Source organism: Sylvia atricapilla, chromosome 12, assembly GCF_009819655.1.
Source record: "Sylvia atricapilla isolate bSylAtr1 chromosome 12, bSylAtr1.pri, whole genome shotgun sequence".
Taxonomy (NCBI): domain Eukaryota; kingdom Metazoa; phylum Chordata; class Aves; order Passeriformes; family Sylviidae; genus Sylvia; species Sylvia atricapilla.
The window spans coordinates 18906830-18926846 of NC_089151.1; the positions used below are offsets into that span (position 1 = coordinate 18906830).

The following is a 20017-nucleotide window of genomic DNA, read 5'->3' on the forward strand; positions in this document are numbered from 1 at the left end:
GCCCTCTTCCTCTCCCCATCGCTGAGGTGCTCCCAAGGCACCGCCTACCCCATATCCCCCCTTGAACCTGGATTTTACCCCCACGTTCAGAAACTCAGGCTGGGCAGAGCCTTTGTGTGTTTCAGCAGTCAGACTGTCTGGGCTCTGTGACAGCCCCGTGCCTTGGAGTTGGTAGAGACATTAACACCCATTTCAAAGTGGTTAACACCCACACCTTCACCCATGGAATTGTTTGTAAAGATATTAAAACACATCTTTGCTAAAAATTTTAGCTCAGGAAACAAGACAACGTCACTTATTGACAAGCAATGAAACCAGCTTTTCTGGACATTGTACTCTGGCTTAGAAATCTTTTATTATATATATTTCATGCTACACTAAAGTGTTGTAAAACTAGTACAACAGTACAAACATAACAATTTAACAAGTATATACGTGTGCCAAACTAAATTGAATCTCTTTCAACCAGTACAGCACTTAAAAACAACCTGGTGGGTATAAAATACTTCATAAAGTAACTTCCTCTTCTGGAACAACTTCCAAAAGCATCTGGAGGTGCATCGTGATGGGCTCTGAGGAAAAGATTTACTGTTAGAGGCTTTATAAGAGAGCAATATTTCAATTCCAAGTATTCTTCTAAGAGAGAAAACTATCCTGCAGCATAGTTGTTTATTTGTATTCCTATTTCAAAATGTAAAATAAAGGGTGGGCGATAAACAGTCTTAAGCTCCAAACTACAGCATTCCAAATTTCCAAACTTACATTAGAGTACAATGCTTCCAATTACATAATTAGAATGAATTACAATTATTGCATTATAATTAATAGTCCTGGGGACAAGAGAGACAGATGATGGATTTTTTTTAATGTTTGTAGAATTGCAGTTGTAGAACAACTAATGCTGTTATGTTCAGCTAATTCCTATTAGCCTCTTAAAAATACCTGTGTATCCTGTTTTACCTGAGATAATATCAGAGTTTCTCTAAGGACTCTGCAATCAGTTCATAAATGGTCATGCTGGGTTCTTGCAGTTTTCACTGTACTCAGTCCTGGGATTATTTTTTTTATCTTAATGCTGTTAACATTTTATTTAGTAAGGACAGTAAAATTAATTTTAAAATTAATAAAACTAATTAAAAGGCAAAAAGCCCAATGTTTGGTGGAATAAGAATTTATGTCTGCTAATCTTTAGCTAACCACTAATGTTTTGAAATACAGATAATTCAAAAATTAACTTTACAGATTAATTAGTTCTGTTTCTTTGTGCTACTGCAGTGATGTGTTGTTTTTTGTGAATTAAGTTTAATTTATCCTCAAGTCAGACATCACTTTTTTTAAACAGGAAGGAGTAAAATACAGTCTTCAGCAGAGCTCACTGCATGTTAGGAAAATTGCTTCCCTCCACATTCTGCTTACATGCTTTAAAAGGGATTGACCAGATAGTGAGCTTTATTATACTAATTAATCTCAAGTTTAGCAAATGCTCTGTTGAGTTTGGAGATGGCTACTCAAGGTATACTTACGTGATATTTTTTGTGCCCAGCTGAATTTTAAATGAACAAAAAGTGCGTAAGCAATAAGTCCACTAAGTATAAATAAAGCACAGTACAAATAGGCCAATTCAGGTGCAGTGATGATTGGTGCCAATACCAGTAAAATTGCAATCAGTGTCACTATGACAGGAATGACGATGGGTACCTGCAAAATACAAAGAATAAAATAACTTCTTCGTTCTTTAGCTGTTCATACAGAAGTTGCCTGTATGAAAGAATATTTTGATTGCCTTATGCATTTTTTTTACTTTAAAATTTTCTGAAATCAGATGAGGCAATTGAAGGAATAGCAGAAACATGGATAGGGAAAACTCTTCTGCCAAATTATTCACTAAGATCTCTTAGTGAATATTTCAAATTGCAAACTTGCATTTTAATAAACTTGGGAACTGACTTATATGCAATGATCTGTGTTCTTATTTTGGATATTCTTTCAGTGCTACTCTGCTGACTGCAATTACTCATCTCTGAGAATTTGACTTGTGCCCTGTGGTCTGTGCAAGTGAAAATTAATATTCTGAAATCTTTTCCCAGTCCTTATGAGCTTAGTCCTAGTGCAGATCTACTATTAAATGGCGAGATTTCAGATAAGAGGAGTTAAAAACAAGGATACTGCCCAAGGGTGCTGTTTAAATATTCAGACACTTAGTGTGAATTCATGCTACAGCATCTATGGAATGGAGGAAAATCCATACAGAACTTACCCTGATAGGTCTCCTGAATTCCTTCCTTGTAAACCTCATAACAATTAGTGCAAGTACACTTAAGCCATAAAATATCCAGACTGCAAAACTGAAGTAGTTTATGAGCGTATTAATGTCCCCAGGAATAATATAAATAATAGCAACGGCCCCCTAAAAATGAAAACAAAAATTAGTGTAGTCTGTTATAGAAGAATGCTGAATTTTACTTTTGTTTCAATACAGCTGCATGTGTAGTGTTCCAAAGTATGAACCGTGAATGCTTTTGCCTAAACATCTGGATGTATATTGCAGCACCTTTAAAGATTGTGACTGCATCCTACCAACATGTGGTTATTTTTGTGTGCAATTTAAATTCCATTTTAAGTCATAATGCTTATAATTTTTATGCATTAATCCATTTTATTGTTGACTGGCTATCTTGAAGATAATTTTTTTTTTTTTTTTTTTAGGTTTTTAATGTTACTGGGATTGAAAGGAATGAGGAGGGGTGTCTTTACAAACAAACTGTGGGGCTGATGGTAGATAAGGCCAGATACAGAGAGGTGAAAGAAGCAATGGGGGAACCATAAATTCCATAGGAATTCCACTAACTGACAGTCTGTTACTCACTCAAGATGATGCTAAATCTCTGGATTTAGAGAAAAAAACAGAGACACAAAGAAAAAGAAGGAAAATTAAGAGGAAAATTAGGAGGAAAAGGGAAAGGGACAAGGAAAAGGAAAAGGAAAAGGAAAAGGAAAAGGAAAAGGAAAAGGAAAAGGAAAAGGAAAAGGAAAAGGAAAAGGAAAAGGGTTTGGGTTTGTAGTTGCACCACTTACTACCCAGAATATAAAAGGATTGAAGGAGGAATCCTATCCATATTTGGATGATCCCATAGGGGTGGGAGAAAAGATAGAGGTATATTTGGGAAATGCATGGAAGGATTAGGATATTCTTTTGGGGATTTTGTTTGGGTCATAAGAGAAATTAATGATTTTGCAGAAAGCTCAGCAGCTGTGAAAGGATGAGCATCCACAAGCAGCTGGGAGGGCTGGACCTGATGTAACTACAGTGGATGATGCCATCCCCCAGGTGGATCCCAAATGGAACCCAAATAATCAGGCCAGGCTGGCTCACCTCCATGACTACTGTGCATATTCGATTAGGGCAACCAAATCAGCAGCTTCCAGAGCTAACAACACAGCTGAGGCTATGTCATTAGAACAGGAAAAGCATGAAAGCCCCTCTCATTTTTGGAGAGGATTAGAGACCTTCCAGAAGCACGGGGGGATGGATCCTGAGGAATCACCCTTTGACACATCGCTGAAAGTACAATTTGTTGTTACTAAGGCCTGGCCTGATATAAGGAAAGGGGTACAGAAAGATGGAGAGTGGAAAAATAAGCCTCTGGAGGAGCTGGTTAGAAAAGCACTGCAGATATATGTAAGGAGGGATGAAGAAAAAGGGAAAGCAAAGGCAAAGACAATGGCAGAGGTTCTACAGCCCCAGAGGAATAAATCACTGGGGACAAGGGGACAAGGGGGACCGGGGGGACAGGGTTGGCCACAAGGAAGGGACAGAGGCATTCTCTGCTCAGCAGGGGAGAGTCAACCCAAACAGCAACTGGGAGAGAATCAGTGTTCTCTCTGCAGGGCAAAGGGACACTGGAAGTGGGAATGTCCCCCAGAGACAGCTGGATGCTCAGGAGGAGGAAGTCCAGAGGATTATGGAGATGGATTATCAGGGGTGTCAGGGGCTCCCATTATACCAGGGACCTATCACACTGGAGCCCTTGACAACTTTTAAGGTGGGTCTAGACCTAGAGGAGGTGTGTTTCCTGATAGACACAGGGACCTCTCAACCCACCTTGAATTTTATCCCCAAGGGGGGAAAATTGTCAAAAAGGTCCTTCATTATTCAAGGGATGAGTGGAAAGGATGAGGGAGTGCATTTTATTCAACCACTGTTAGTAGATGTGGGGGACAGGTTTGAAATGCATGAATTCCTGTTTATTCCTAATTGTGATTGTAATTTACTGGGAAGGGTTTTGATGGCTAAAGTAGGAATGCAAATTAGTATTGTGAAAAGTGATATGGAGTCCAACACTGCAGTAACTTTGTGCAAAATATCTGAGAAAGCTTATGCTGAAATAAACCCAGATGTGTGGGCAGCCCGAGGGAAATAAGGAAAACTAGGCATAGAGTCTCTCCAAATTACTTTGGAGCCACAGGAAAGTGGTGTCTAAAATGCAATATCCTGTTTCAAGGGAAGGAAGAGAGGGGTTACAGCCTGTCATTGAGTCCCTGCTAAAGGCAGGGCTTTAGGAGCCATGAATAGATGTCTCCCTATAACTTTCCTATCCTGCCAATTAAGCAACCAGATGGAACCTTCAGAAAGGTGTAGGATCTAAGAATAATAAATGAAATTGTTAAACCAAGGCATCCCACATATCATCCTGAATCAAATCCCTTCTTCATATGCGTATTATTCAGTACTGGATTTGAAGGATGCTTTCTGGGAGTGTCTGATTACAGTAAACAGTATTTTGCCTTTGAGTGGGAACAGGAGGAAGGAGGGAAAATGGTAAAACAACAATTGACAAGGTTAGTCCTCCTGCAGGGATATACAGAGTCACAGGTTTTGTTTGGGCAAGCCTTGCAGGAAAGATTAAATTTACTCCACCTTTGGGAGGTAGTTTGTTGCAGTATGTGGATGATTTGCTTTTATCAGGGGAAAAGGAAGAGGCTACTTAAAGCTGCTTAATTTTCTTGCTAAAGAGATATTTAGAGTGTCTGAAAAGAAGGTGCAGTTGGTAGAGAAAAAGGTTAAATATTTGAGACACATTCTGACTGGAGGGTTACAGTGTATTGATCCAGAAAGAATACAAGGAATTTTACAAGTACCACTACCCCAGACAAAGAAAGAGTTATGGCAGTTTTTAGGGTTGGAGGGATACTGCAGAGCATGGATTGAGGATTTTTCTGGTTTAGCCAGACCTTTATATGACTTTTTAACCCATGAGAGTCCTAATGTTGTGGTATGGACATCAGAAGGAAAGCAAAACTTTAAAAAATTCAAAGACTAATTGGTTAATGCCCCAGTCTTAGCTCTTCCAGACTCAGAAAAGGAATTTGAGTTATATGTGGATGTCAAACAAGACCATGCTTTAGGAATTTTGGTACAATGTGGGGGAACATGGCAGCCTGTTGCTTATTTTTCTGAGCTGTTAAACCCAGTGCCCAGAGGCTGGCCTCACTGTCTGCAGAGCTGGGCAGCCACAGCCTTGATGGTAACTGAGGCCCAAATTCACATAGGGTTAAATCTTTGTTACCTGAAAGAGCCTCTAAGAGGATGACCAGTGCTCAGTTAGTACAGTATGAACTTTGCTTAATGGAACAGGAGCATTTAGAATTGAAAAGTGGGGAAGGATTTAACCCATCCTCCTGTCTGCCCTGAAGAGGGGGGCTGGGAGGAAAACCATGACTGCATTCAGGTGATATCCCTGGCCTGAGGGAGAAAATGTGTTTATTGATGGGTCTTCAAGAGAAGTAGAAGGCAGGTGATTTACAGGATATGCTATAATTAATGGAAAGGAATTAAAAGAGGCGAGATTTCTGCCCACATGATCAGCTCAGACAGTGGGGCTGTGTGTGAGCCTGGGAATTATATTGGGACAAGACAGTGAATGTTTTTACTGATTCTAAATATGCACAGAGAGAAATACATGCATTTGGGAAATTACGGGAAGAGGTTTATTAACGTGTAGGGGAGAAACATTAGCTCATGAGAGCTGAATTTCTCACTTATTGGAGGTGGTAAATTTACCAAAAGGGATGACAAATAATACAGGTTAGGGGACACCAGGCAGGGTGCTCAGAGGAGGCAACAGGTAACCAACTGGCTGATAAATAAACTTGGAAAGCTGCACTGTTGCCAGAAATCTCTAAGATCATTCCCTTGCTCCCAGTAACCTCAGTACTGCCAGAGAAACTCTTTTCCACCAGAGGAGCTGCAGATAATTAAGAAGAGTGGGGCAGAAGAAAGAGGGGATAATTGGTTTACAAGGGATGGTACAAGCAGTGGATATCAAAAGTTCTGGCCTTAAGAGATTAAAGCTCCATGAAGGGAGAAATTTGGGTTCTCAAGGATTGGCAGAGGCCTTCCTCAAAATGTATGTTGTTGTGGGTCTTTTTACTCTGGCAAAGTGAGCTATTGAGGGTTGTTTGACTTGTGCTGAAACCAATAACAGAGTTACAAAGAAAATTGCCTGGGCAGGCATACCTTGGGCTGTATATCCCTTCCAAAGATGCCAAATTTGGATTTTACCAAAATGCCCTGAGTGGCAATCATAATCTTTAAATGTCTTCTGATAATAGTATGTCAGCTAACATGGTGGCCAGAAGCTTTTCCAGAAGCTTCAGCAACTACAGCATCAGTTATTAAGGTATTTTGGGAACAAATAATTCCAAGATATGGGATTGTGGAAGCACTAGACTCAGATAGGGGAACTCATTTTACAGGAAAAATTCTCCAAGGAGTTATGACTGCTTTAGGAATACAATGGAACCTCCATATCCCCTGGCACCCCTGGAGCTCGAACTGGGTTGAAAGAAGGAAAGGAGAAATAAAGAAACATTTTTTAAGCAGGTGATAGAAACTAAGATGACATGGGTACAGCTCTTGCTACTGAGTTTAGCAGGAATATGGGCCAGACCCAGGGGAGATATTAAATTATCTCCCTTTAAACTGACCTTTGGAATTCCTTACCCTTCTAATTTTCAACCTAGTGAGGGGGTAGAGATAAGTGATGTATGTTTAAAATAACATGTGGCCAGGATACTGCCATTTATGAAATCTCTTCAACAAGAAGCTTAGCTGGCACAGACCCTCCCTTTGAACTTGGCTTTTCATAACATTCAGCCAGGGGATTTATTCCTGTTTAAGGAGTGGAAAGAAGCACCACTGGTGCCAAAGTGGTGTGGACCTTTCCAAGTGTTGCTGACCACAGAAACAGCCATCAGCACAGCTGAACACAGGTGGACCCACCACACTCAGGTCAAGGTCTCTGAGGCCCCAGAGATTTGGACATCTCAGCTGAAGGAGAAGGACAGGAGGCCACGACTGACACTCTGCAAGAGTGCATCAGAGCAGCACCCAGTGTGTCAACACCAGGGGAAGCCCCGTGTGCCTACCCACAGACTGTCTGCTGAATTTGTCTGCATGGGCATCCCTCCTTTAGTGCCTCCACTGACTGGGGGGGACTAATATTTGCTGTCATTCTTTTCTTTATGTTAAGCTGCTTCTGTGCCTTCACTTGCCACAGGTGGTGCCGAAAACAACATGAAAATTAGATTAGGAAATTAGATTACACCACTAGAATGTTTCTCTTAATAATTTCACCTTTATATTGTCAGTTAGGTTTGGGCCAGTGGTGGGAGAATTGTTTTTTAGTCCTAGGAGAAGTAGTAGCAAAAACCTTTAACTTTAGCAATTGTTGGGTCTGCAGAGGGCCACGAGGATCTGAAGAGTGACCATGGGTGACCAGCCCAGTTGAACCTAAATGGTGGGTCAACACCGTAAGTGAGGGCCACAATAGAACAGGATTTTGGGATGAGGAAGGAAGTCCATGGTGGCTTCAGTCTTCTGAAAGAGGTATTTATTGGTGTATACAGCAGGCATATACATGGGGAAAAGTGATTGTGACTGGACTCTATCTTTGGGTTAAGATAGTTGGACCCCTAACTGTCCTCCTTATGACTGTTTTACACACCGAGCCAGATGGAGTCAAACACGACTCAATGTGTTTGAGTCAACAAACATGAGTCAAACTCAGTAATGGTAGCTGGGTAATAAGGTGTTCCTACCATAATTACCAAAGGGATTTTGAAGGAGTGTAAAGCAGTGGGGAAGGACAGGGGGGGTTTGCCACTTATTTTTAAGCTGCCCCCAAGACAATTCCACAAGTAGGACACATGTTGTCCGTGACTATCAGCAGGAGTGGCAACACCAGAATTCAAACTCTTTTAATAAGTTCTGGTCCAAATCCAACAAAACAGGTCTGGGATATAACTGTAGGTGGAAATTTCATTGGGAGCTTGAAAATGCAAATATTGTGATTCTTATGGTGGGGCAACCATTGTTGGAGGACCATTGGACCCAGGAAACAAGTTGTATTTTGGCCCACCAATTGATGATGAAAATTGAGGTGGCCCCTTTGCCAATGGGACCTGGGCTTTGAAAGGACATTATTGGATTTGTGGCCAACATGCTTATTGCAGGTTACCTCCAAACTGGTTAAAATGTTATGTAAGATGTATTAAGCCATTGTTCTTTTTGCTACCACAGCTTCAGAGAAATCATTCAAGAATTAAGGTATATGCTTAGAGAGAGGAGGTCAGTTGATGCATCCCTGGCTGCAGGGAGCACCCAAAAAGTGGGGAAAAGATAAATGGCTGCCTAAGGGAATCATACAACACTATGGACCAGCCACTTGGAATCCTAATAAATTTATTGAAGGTGCCAGAGAACCTATTTATAATTGAAATTGGATAATTAAGTTAAAAGCTCTCTTTGAAATAATAACCAACCAGACAGCAACAGCTCATGACTTTCTTGCTGACCAATCCACTCAGATGAGGAATTAAATATTTCAACATCAGATGGTATTAGATTATCTATTAGCAGAAGAAGGGGCAACGTGTGGAAAATTAAATTACTCTAACTGCTATTTACAAATAGATGACAATGGAAAAGTGGTGAAATAAATAACAAAAAGAATAAGAAAGTTAGCTCATGTACATGTCCAAACGTGGAAAGGATGGGAATGGTACATGTTTTCATGAATGCTTTTATCCCTTTTATATGCTATATCAGTTCTAATCTTTTTACCATGTGTGATCCCTTGCTTTGTGCAACTTATTCAACATGTGATCAAGGGGATGCAGGTGGTAGCCATGCCTACAGATCCAGAAATGGCTACAAAGACAGAAAATTATGCTGCTGCAAATAATTGCAAAACCAAAAAGAACCCAGGAACAGAAAGTTAAGTCAATGATAACTAAAGTTTGTAAAGGCAATTATTGAGAAAATGAGGAGGGACTGAAAGAATGAGGAGGAGGTGTCTTTACAAACAAACTGTGGGCCTGATGGTAGATAAGGCCACATGTGGAGAGGTGAAAGAAGCAATGTGGGGAACCATAAATTCCATAAGAATTCCACTGATTGACGCAGAGTGTTACTCACTCAAGACTGTGCTAAACCTCTGGATTTAGAGAAAAAGAACAGAGACACAAAGAAAAAGAAAAAGAAAAGGGGCAAACATTAGAAAGGAGGTCTGTATTAGGTGATGTGGGAAGTCTGTACCTCAACCAATGCAGAAAGAGAGGGAAATGCAGTCAGGAAATTAGGATAAAAAGGAGGCTGCATCCTTTAATAATTTGAGAGACCCCAGGGCAATGACCTCTCCCTTTATTTGGATGAAGTTACAGGAGTGCTCTGTCTCCTTTCTGGACATAAATCTCTGGTGTTTGCAGATTAATTTTCCTGGCAGGATTGAATATATTTTGGTTTGCCTTGAAGATAAATAGGCAAAATAAAAATAACAAGATGCTCTAGATTTATTCTTAAATGTGTTTACGGACTGGGTTTTTTTGAGTGAGATGTAAATTATCTACATGGAGAAAATACTCCTACATGGAGGAAACAGGGTAGTGATAGCTCGCTTGCAAGCATCCTGTGAAAGGATTCCCCAATACTAATCAGTCATTTAAGTTTTTGTTTTGATGCCATTGATTCTTAACCATTTTAATTTTTAAAATCCAGTTCCGGAATGAATATGTTCAAGTTAGAGAAGTTGGGGGTTTTACGTAGTCTTTTATCCAAAACGTATTTACCAATTTTCTTATCTAGATAGTTAAAGATATATGTCAAAGAAGCTGTGAAAGTATGTATTACTGCAGAATTTCTGGTGATAATTTTTCTGTACTTAGAATATATACTTACATAAAATATGAGAGCAGGTGCTGGTGTTAAGTGCTTAACACTAATGTAAGATAGTACCTTCAGCATGTGTCCTTCACGACCTGCAACATAAACAAGCCTGACAAAACAAAATCAAGGCAATGTAATTAGTGTGGCATCTAGACTTTAAATGGTGTTACTAAAAATAGACATCCAACTAATTTCATCAGTATTTTCTTTGATATGCATTGGGCTTTAAAGAGTATTTTAGCAGTTTAAAATAAGAGAAATTCAATAACCAGTATGAAAGCAGTGAACAAAAACAAATTCTGAGCCACTATTAAAATAAGACACTTGAAATTAATTTCAGAATCATTATTTTGCACATGTAATTGAAAATTATTTTGGGAAATGTTAGCTAGGTGTCTCCTTTAATTAAACATTTCCTTTTTCATGTGTTTCATGGCAAAAAGCTTTATTGACAACTTTTTGTAAAAAGGGTCTTTACAGTCACATTGTATTCAGATACTTTTGAAATTTTAAAATATTTTAAATAGTACATGGAAGCACCAAAGAACTGATAGAAAGGAATAGCTTCTCAGTTACCTTTGCTGGTGTAGTCGTGTTTTTATTGGTTACTTTTAACTGCTAAATTCTCAACTTTAAAATTGATGAGAGGTGAAAAAACCCTTTTGTGGTATACCTTCATTGAATTAAGAAGAGACCATGTTTTCTAATTTTTCAAACCTGAATACCCACTGTTTATTTCTGAAAGTTAAACAATACAGCTAGATTTACAAGCAATCTTAAATTACATTTCGCATATTGTGGATCAGAAGAATGTCCTTATGACTGTATATACATGTATATAAACTTTTTCATCCTTCAAAACCTTTCATTTGAAGATATTTAGAATAGGGACTTACCTGCCTGCAGTAAAACAGGTGCCATTGGCAGCTCCAAGTGTCGAACAAACCACAAAGAGAGGAACTATCCAAGAGGCTGGATATAGGACTCTATCTCCAAATGTCTGGGATACGGGATTAAAATTAAGAAGTGATCTTCTGCCATTTTAACCACCATTTAGTACATTCAGTAATGCTAGAGCCTCTTTGTAGGTAAAGTAAAGGGACATGGGCTATGTTAAAACAAAACCATGTTGTATATTTTGTAGTTATTAAAGAATGCTTTGCCAAATAAAGACTGGATTAATTCATTGACTACTATAAAATGGAGTGGAGTATTATTGTCATTGATGTTTAAGATGCAACATCCGTAGGAAACATTGGAAGACAGATGTAAAAACTACAAAGAAATTAAATTCTGTTAAAGACATCTGGTTTGGGATGAGTCTGCAAAGACAGAAGGAAGGAAGATGGCATTGCTGCAGAGCATTGTCCATACAACAAGCTGTTTTCAGCTTCTCTAGAAGGAGTAACATTAGTAGTGACAGCGTGACACCCTGAGCCTGAAGGCAAACAAGTACGGGACAAACTCCCCCTGGTCTTTCACGACATTTGAGTTTTCACCTGTAGCATGGTATGGTACTTGTTGCTGTAGATCTCATGTAGGTACATTGACCAACAGCAAATTTGAATTTAAATGTTTTTAACAGGTAGGTTTAGGTTTTTAGCTTGTTTGTTTGTTTTAATTAGTCAAGCATAATGAGCTTTGGTTTTGCACAAGTCTGACATCAGTGATGTTTCTTTGTCCAGAAGTAGGATGCTCAAAGGGTGCTTACAGCTGTATGGACCTCTCTGCACAGTGCACCCCTTTTGTTGTGCTGCCTCTGCTCAGCGCCAGTTCTGAGATTCTGGTAATTTAGTCTGATCAGTTCAGTGCCAGTTGATGTGTGTTGTTCAGGTTCTAAGTTTAAGGGTGTATTGAAGAGGATAGTTCTTATACAATATTTAACTTCATACATTCTTTGCTGTGCCTTCTGGTGCAGACAAGCTGCTGAAATGCACAGAAGATCTAAATTTTCAAAGCTTTTATTTAAAAAAAAAAATTAAGCATTTCAACACTATTGTACTTTTTCACAGTGCAAGAGTACATATTTAAATACGTGTCACATACTGTTTTCCCCAAAAACTAGCATTAGGAAAATTATTGCAGGACCTCAACAGTTGTTTCAGAGAGATGACAAATTTCCTGAGTGGAACTGAAGGGACAGATGCATTTTCTATGGTTTCAGAAACTTACATAATTTCTAATTCTACCTCTAAGAGTATGTCTTGCACAAAATGTAAAAATAATATCTTCCAAATTTTTTAAGGAAAAAAGCCCAAAAAGAATAAGGTGGAAGTGAATGATGGACTATTTGCTGTTATCTCCATAACAACAAACTTTGATCTACTCATTCAGGTAGTTCATTTGGCATGTGGTTCTTTCTCAAAAATACTGGAAACATTGAAAATGGCAAAGCAACTGTCCGATGTTATTTCTCTTTCCTTCTTTTTGATGCCTATGGAAAACACTCACCCTCTGACCAGAAATATTTACAAAACGTTTGCTGAAGACTGCATTACTTTTGCTTCCCTCTTTTATTCCCCTTTGGATATGACAGAACTACTCTTTAACAGGCATTACTGAAATTTTAGATTAAGAAATGATAGTAGATAATGGGGGGAAGGTGGCACTAACAGCTTAGACTAAAATTAATTTTATCTTACAAAAAACTAATGGAACTTTAGGACTTACATTACTTTAATGCACACAGCCTTCTTCAGATGTTCTATATACAAAATTAAGAAGCTTACCACAGCAACTGCTGGGGATTGCAGGAGTTCTGTTGAAGTCATTACGGTGAAATAGGAAACGTTTATCAGAATGTAACACACCGTAACCAAGGGGATTCCAATAATTATAGACAGTGGTAGATTTCTAAAGAATGGAAAAGTAAGACCCCCATCAGCATTGCTGTATCACTGGTATTGTTCTTGCAGTAAACTGTGGATTCTTACTTTTCATTATATGCTCTTTAGGTGTATTTACTTTTTTTTTTTTTTTTTTTTTACCCTAGAGCTATGGAAATCAGGATTATAAAAAAGGAAAAATACAAATTATGCAGAGATACAAAGCCTGTAATATAGGGTAATTAGCTTTGTCTGTTGGTGCTCAAACCTTGAATAATAGAATAGTAGTGCTTTAAAAAAAAAAAGGCAAAATATATGCTTGCTTATAGAAAAATATATAGTGTTTGATTTGTTGCCAGTAAAAACACTGCTTTTCTTCATAATTTTACCTGTAAGGATTTTTAAGTTCTTCTGTGATGTAATTGAGTTGATTCCTGGAAAGAAAAACATTCAGAGTATTTTAGCAGTCAGATGTTTAAACATGACTATACTATGAGGTGAGATGTTATTTCCTGTGTTATTGGTTTTAATCTTTTCGGTTTAAAAAAGAAAAAAGTGTAAAATCAATCTTTTAAGCAGGAAAACTACTTGACAAAACCTACGAGAGCTTCTTATCCAAAAGTTAGCTTCTTAAATCACCATCTCTTTCTCAGCACTCATTATCTCTAGTATCTCTGAGACAAAATCTTGGATAAAATATCCCAGAATAATGAAACAAAAATTTGTTTGAGCTTAGATTTACAAGATTGCCTTTCAACTTCAAGCTTTGCAGTATCTGAGTCTTTTCAAACAAAAGCACAAGTGTGCTGAGGGCAAAGAGTAAAGCAAGTTTGCTGGTGTTTTACAGTGGTTCTGTAAGTCATACTGCCTTTGGAAAACAGGCATGAAAACCTTTATAAGGATTATTCCTATCTGAATTATAATTTCCAAATACTCATTATTGCTAAAGCATGTATACCAATTGAAACAAAGTTTTTATATTTATCCACTCTGAAAATCTGAAGAGTTAGTATTTACAGTTCAAATGAAAATTTTCAAATGTTAGTGCCTGGTGGTTTCATACACAAATAATTATTTAGGGACCAGCTTCTATGCCCTCTGAAAAAGCCCATATGAATGCCTGAATTAACAGATTTACATGCCTGAGCTGAGATACTCAAGCTTGCAAACAGAACCTAAAAAAACCAATCTATTTAAAATAAATTCCGTTTCAAAAGCTTTTAAATGGGAATTACTGTGTGGTAGATGAAGATTATATTCTTATTTGCTTCCAAAGTACAGACCTATATGCAGACTTTTGCAGTTTGTACATTTAAGAATAACAATGGAGTTGTGCCAACAGAATGCTATGCCAACTGACATTCCCTAAGAAAAAATCTGCAATTTGAACCTTATAATTTTTGACACAAGGCTCCTTTTTATGTTTTTCTGTACTAATCAAACACCACTATATATTTCACAAGAAATGGAATTTGATGGGGTAACCTTCAGGGACAGCTATTTTGTCTAACACAATAGAATTAAACTGTATTATATTCTCTTCGTTCCAACAGTATCTAAGCACCTTCAGCAGCAAAGCTGGAGTAGTAGTCATTTTGGGATCTAACATACTTTCTTTCCTGAATAAATAACAATTAAAAGAGGGTGGTGTTCTGGGTTTTTTTTTTTTTAACCAACTAATGTTATTTTTCCAGAATTCATCAAGATATTCTTTATAACAAATCAGTTGTTAACATCTTCAGGGCATTCTACGGAGAGAGAGAAAAGCAGTTAAAGGCTGTAAACTACAGCTGTTAAGGCTAATAAAGATTCCTCACCATCCATCATATGCCCAGAGTCCATTATAAAATGCCAAACTGATAGAGCCAACAGAAATTTTACTGTCCTTGAAAGAATCTTTGAAGTTTTCAGTTTTTCCTGCAAATAAGAGGAAGATTACTGATTAGTGTTGAAATTAATTCCCCACCAGGTGAAAAAACATTCCAACTTATGTCTCATGTTTTGAAACTTTTCACTAATAAAATTAATTAATACCCTTTTGTGTTCATTGATCTGTATTGTTGCATTTGCCTACCATCCCCCTTCCCTAAAAGAAAATACCATAATTTCCAAGAGATGCACAACTAAAACCCTCAATGAAGAGATTCAGGACTGTGCCTTATCACTGTGTCACTTCCCTCAGTGGGGAATTTTTTAAAGATCATAGCAAAAGCTAAAACAGATTTTTCAAATAACATATATTTTATTACCTTGTGCGAGGAGAACAATTCCACTTACAATAATGATCGTGACAATGATCATTTTAGCAGCTGTGAGAAAATTCTGGAGGTAACTTCCCAGCTTGACACTCAATGAATTCACAATTGTAATTACCACTAAAAGAAATCAAATTATAAATGTTTGCACTGTTTGTCATAATTTAAAGAAAAGTTGTCCCTCCCCTTATTTACTGTGCTACTTTTCTGTCACACCTTTTGTCTATATTATATACAGTTTTCACTTCCTGTGTTTGGATGACTTAAAATAGTGAGGAAAAAGAGATTTTTTGATAGCACCTTGAACAAAAACTATTTTGAAGTTGCACAGCATTATGATAATAAAGAAAATGTATTTCCACACTTATTTTTTTTCTTCCTTTTTTGCTAGAGATAAGTGTCCATTATACAGCTGTATCTATCTTAATGAAGCATAATAAAACCTCAAAACTAGGAAAAGAACAGTTTAAAACCTATTTTTTATGCTGTTTAATTAGTTATTGTTGGAAGGACTCACTGGACATTGTCTTAAAGATTCCTGGTGTCTTTGTGAAGATGAACCTAAGGAAGTTTCAGGGTAGTGATACGCGCCTATTGATGGGGCCAGACACAAGTCACTATTCAATTTTGGATCTTTTCTGTCTTAAAAAGTGTGACTCTTACCAATAGCAGCTGCTGCAAGACACTTGATGACAACTTGGGGCGGATCACAACCTGGATAAAAAGGCGCTGATGCGTATTCCGCAAAGCTGAGACAGATGATTGCAAAGGAGCTGGGTTTGGTAACCAGTAAGCTTGTCCAAGAAAACAAAAACGCTGGAATGGGGCCAAATGCCTCCATAAGGTAAGGATATTCTCCCCCAGACTTTGTGATCATTGTACCAAGCTCAGCAAAACAAAGTGCACCTGAATAACAAGAAAAGCAGGTTTAGCTCATACACTTTTGAACCTGGGACTGCTTGAACAAATGATCACTTTTTAATAGGTAGAAAGGTTAAGGAAATTGATTGATACAGTACATCATTACTCTCTTTGTATTTCTGTATATTTTACTGTATACAGAAAATAAAATTTTAGCTACTTGTGAGTGATTGAAAAAATGCCCTGAAATTATTCAGATGCAGTCTAAAAATTGCTACAATTGATATTTAAGACTTCACCAAAACCAGTATAAACAAATATTTTGATTTCATGAATACTGTAAGAAGCATTTAAGTGAGAACTGTACTGGCTAACACACCTTTTAGAACCTTGCAAAAACAGACTATCTGCACGATTTTGAAATTAAATGCCTGTTAAGCTCCACATTAAAGTACAGTGATACTTCCTGTTCTATCGCTGTATGTGGCATCTTGAATTAAGGTTTTTCCTGTATGCTGGCCCACTTGACACCATGATCAAAAATTTCTTTGCTGTACTTCTTGAAATATTTTGAGGTGCTTAGTGCTAAATTTTCAGATAATAGAATTAGAAGTAGAAAGAGAGCTAGCAGAAAGCACCTAAGTCAGTACCCATAAATTTCACATATTGCCATCTACTTAAGTAGAAGAGTGTTCTCTTTATTACAGTCAGTGGATGAAGCAGGAAAAACTAAAACTTTCCTTCAAAACAAACTGAGTGTGATTTCCAATTTTAAAACTTAATTTGTCGTCTATAAACACGCCATTTAAAAATTATGATTGAATACTGCTATGCATATATACAGCAGGGTTTAGTTGATTTTGGTCTAGGTGCTATTAGCTAATTTGTGAAATGAGAGTAGTACGCAGAAACAGCAGATATAAATATTTAAGGCAAAGATTCAGATTCTTTGTTGAGTCCTTTACCTAATGTTGCCAGAACTCCACAGGCTGCCCAGACGATTAAACAAGGACCCACAGCTCCAACATTGGCAAGCACTGATTTTGGAGAAACGAAGATACCTGAGCCAATAATTGTACCAACAATCATACAGATTCCACTAATGAGGCCCACCTTGAAATAAAATGAGATGCTTTTAAGCAATTTCTAGTAATTCACCAATTACTTCTCAAAATCATAGAACTACAGTAATTGTCATTACTAACTTACTTTTATTGGCTTTCAATATAAAAGTTCCATAAAGAAATATATTAACAATTTTGCAAAGCTTCACTCTTCTTTCCAAGAAAGAAGTATCTACCCTGTGATGTACTCCTGCTCTTTTCAAAAGTGCATCCATTTGTGGTTTGCCTGCCTATTTCCTTTATTAAACTGTCTTTTGGATTATGGGAATCTCAAATATAACCTTGAATAGGTGAACTTGCCCTTCCCTGTCTGATTAAGGACTTGATGAATTCTGAATTTTCTAAGACTCAGAAATTGTCTTTAATGGATGGGAGTTGTTTTATGGGGTTTGTTGTTGTTGTTGTTGTTGTTGTTGTTCAACAGCTGTTTTCCTTTCCTTGCTTTAAATATTTGTCCCTGGAAATTGTGTTGATACCACTGGGTGGTGATAAGATCATATTCTCCTAAATTTGTTGTGACTCACAATATTACATGAAACCACTGAAACTGAGGCATATATTACTAAAACAAATGGAATGGGCTACTATTTTCTGATAGCTATGGCTCTTCTAATAACATCAGCATTTGTCCAGTCTTGGCACCAAGCTAAAATCACATAATCTTTTACCAGGCTACTTAAATTAATTTTAAGAGAAGTGCCCCTCCCTCCTGAGGAATTGACACAACTGTTTTCTAAACACTTGTAATTTTCTGGAGGAGACAGATTTTCACTTGTCTTCAAGTACCAGTGCCTGTTTCCTGGCTATTAACACTAACAAACTTTCAGAAACAATGGGCTGGACAACCCACCACACCTTCTGAAAAGTACATGTGGAAAAAAAGTTTATGAACTGCCTCAGCTGCCCAGCTCAGGATAAGTCTTTGAATTATTTTTGTATCTGAAAACTTCAACGACATATTCTTGGGGTTTTAGTCTGCTTCTATCAGAGCTAATCAACTTCAGCAATTAGCAGTTTCTGAAAATGTAAACCAACCATATTGTTGAGATATTAGCATATTTCTGCTAAACGGGGACAGAGTAGTGGTTTTTGTATGGTGATGCATATGCACAAATATCCCCTTCTGCCTCCCTCTGCCAACCCCTCACACATGGACCAACGAGGGAAAAGAAAAAGGTTTGCCTGCTTCTGTAGGTTCATCGTTTGAGGTTCATGACTCTGAATGGATTGTATGTCCTCTCTTCCTCTGTCCTCTCCTTTTCTTTTCCTCAGGCTTTCTTCACCCATTTTTTTTTTTCTGGTTGAAATTTCTAAGGAAATAAAACCAAAATCTTACTCTAGCATATTAAGGTTGCTTGAATTTTGCTGATATATGTGGGTGCAAAATAGGATAGGTAAATATTATCAGAAAACACATGAACACACTCACTCATAGGCGAAGGACTTCCATCGAACTCCCTACTCAGAGAAGAAAATAAACAGGAGAAGTTGTGTCGACCTCACCTCATCCGTCTGACTTGCTGTGGATTTTGTTATACCCACCTGGCCAGTGAATGTGTCTTCTGTCACGGATTACATTCAGTTTCCAGGACGTCCTTACTGGAACAATCAAGCTTTTACAGCCAGTCCTTCCTTTGAATTCCTCTGAAGGTCCAGACAGATTTTATCTTCCTCCCAAAAGCTAATCCGTTTTCTTCTTATCTAGGAGAACTTCTTCCCATTCTTCATTAAATTAGGCTTTGTCTCAGTTCCGTGGAGATGGACGCATGTGCTAAACAGAGTGTGGGCTACTATATCTATCTATTTAGCAGCTCTTTGCCTCAGAAAGAGTCACCAATCTTCTCTGTGTTGATTCAGGGTGAATGTCTTCCACTCAGTGCTTTGTTCTTTTTCGAACTGGAATGTAAAGAGTTTGTTTTCAAATTGAAATTAAGACTTACGATTTTTTTTTTTTCGGTGAGGATTTTGCTTGTTTCCCTTAGAAATGGTCTAAAACACAATCTGAGACAGTGGAGGAAATTGATTGGGTTAGGTCCTAAGTCTCTAAAGTAGTTTCAGTCAAAAGTCGCTTCTCTCCTAAGACTCTACAAATATAAGAACTTGAATTTGGATGCTGAGGATCCTTATGCTTTTATACAGATGGTAACTCTGGAAACCGTCATGTTTAGGCAAGATAAGTTGGGATTCTTTTGCAAATTAAGTAAAAACTGGCATTTTAAATTGACAGAACACCTATCTCAGTATTGTTGGTCTTCAGAAACATTTAGGCTACAAAGACATCAAGCTTATCTTTTGAATTAAAGATTTTTTTTAAAGAATCTTAATGAATCCAACTACTAAGATTAAACCTATGATAGAGAACTGCACTCATGGAGAACGTCATTGTAGTTTTGTGCCCAACTTTGTGTCTCTCAAAGTCATATATTTAGATTGCTTCAAGTCATTACCTTCAGCAATTCTTGTTTTCACTTACCTTACTTATTTATATTTGCTCGGTATTAATCGGGTCCAGGAATCCTTGTCAAGTGTATTCTCCTGTTAGATTTCCCAGCCAGTTACAAGCAAGGTATGTCCACGTCTAAAACCAGAATATGCAGAAGCAGCGGCTTAAGTACAGAGGTTATAAAAGGTAATCATTAAACCCATTCTCTGCCAAGAAGTTTTGAGTTAGGAACCACAGGGAAACCAATAGTCCAGTTAGTTTATCTTTAAAAACAAGCAAATCCA

The 20017-nt window shown here is 37.7% G+C and overlaps 1 protein-coding gene across 1 annotated transcript; it reads right to left on the minus strand.

The window, feature by feature from the left end:
- Nucleotides 1–343: 343 nt before the first annotated feature.
- SLC7A9 (solute carrier family 7 member 9) lies at nucleotides 344–18689 on the minus strand. The gene is made up of 12 exons (XM_066327312.1): nucleotides 18473–18689; nucleotides 17132–17279; nucleotides 15969–16211; nucleotides 15300–15425; nucleotides 14868–14967; nucleotides 13440–13484; nucleotides 12955–13078; nucleotides 11122–11225; nucleotides 10238–10334; nucleotides 2258–2407; nucleotides 1524–1698; nucleotides 344–572 (listed from the first exon to the last, which is right to left on the minus strand). Exons 1-12 carry the CDS (start codon nucleotides 18575–18577, stop codon nucleotides 508–510), a joined length of 1482 nt encoding a protein of 493 aa, XP_066183409.1. The 5' UTR covers nucleotides 18578–18689; the 3' UTR covers nucleotides 344–507.
- Between the last annotated feature and the right edge of the window lie 1328 nt (nucleotides 18690–20017).

Coding starts and splice junctions, on each gene's coding strand:
- SLC7A9 (XM_066327312.1), bottom strand. CDS start 18,577: ATGGGTGAAGAAAGCCTGAGGAAAAGAAAAGGAGAGGACAGAGGAAGA. Junction 17,280..18,472: donor CGATGAACCTACAGAAGCAG/GCAAACCTTTTT, acceptor TTTTATTTCAAG/GTGGGCCTCATTAGTGGAAT. Junction 573..1,523: donor CTGGGCACAAAAAATATCAC/GTAAGTATACCT, acceptor TCTTTTCCTCAG/AGCCCATCACGATGCACCTC.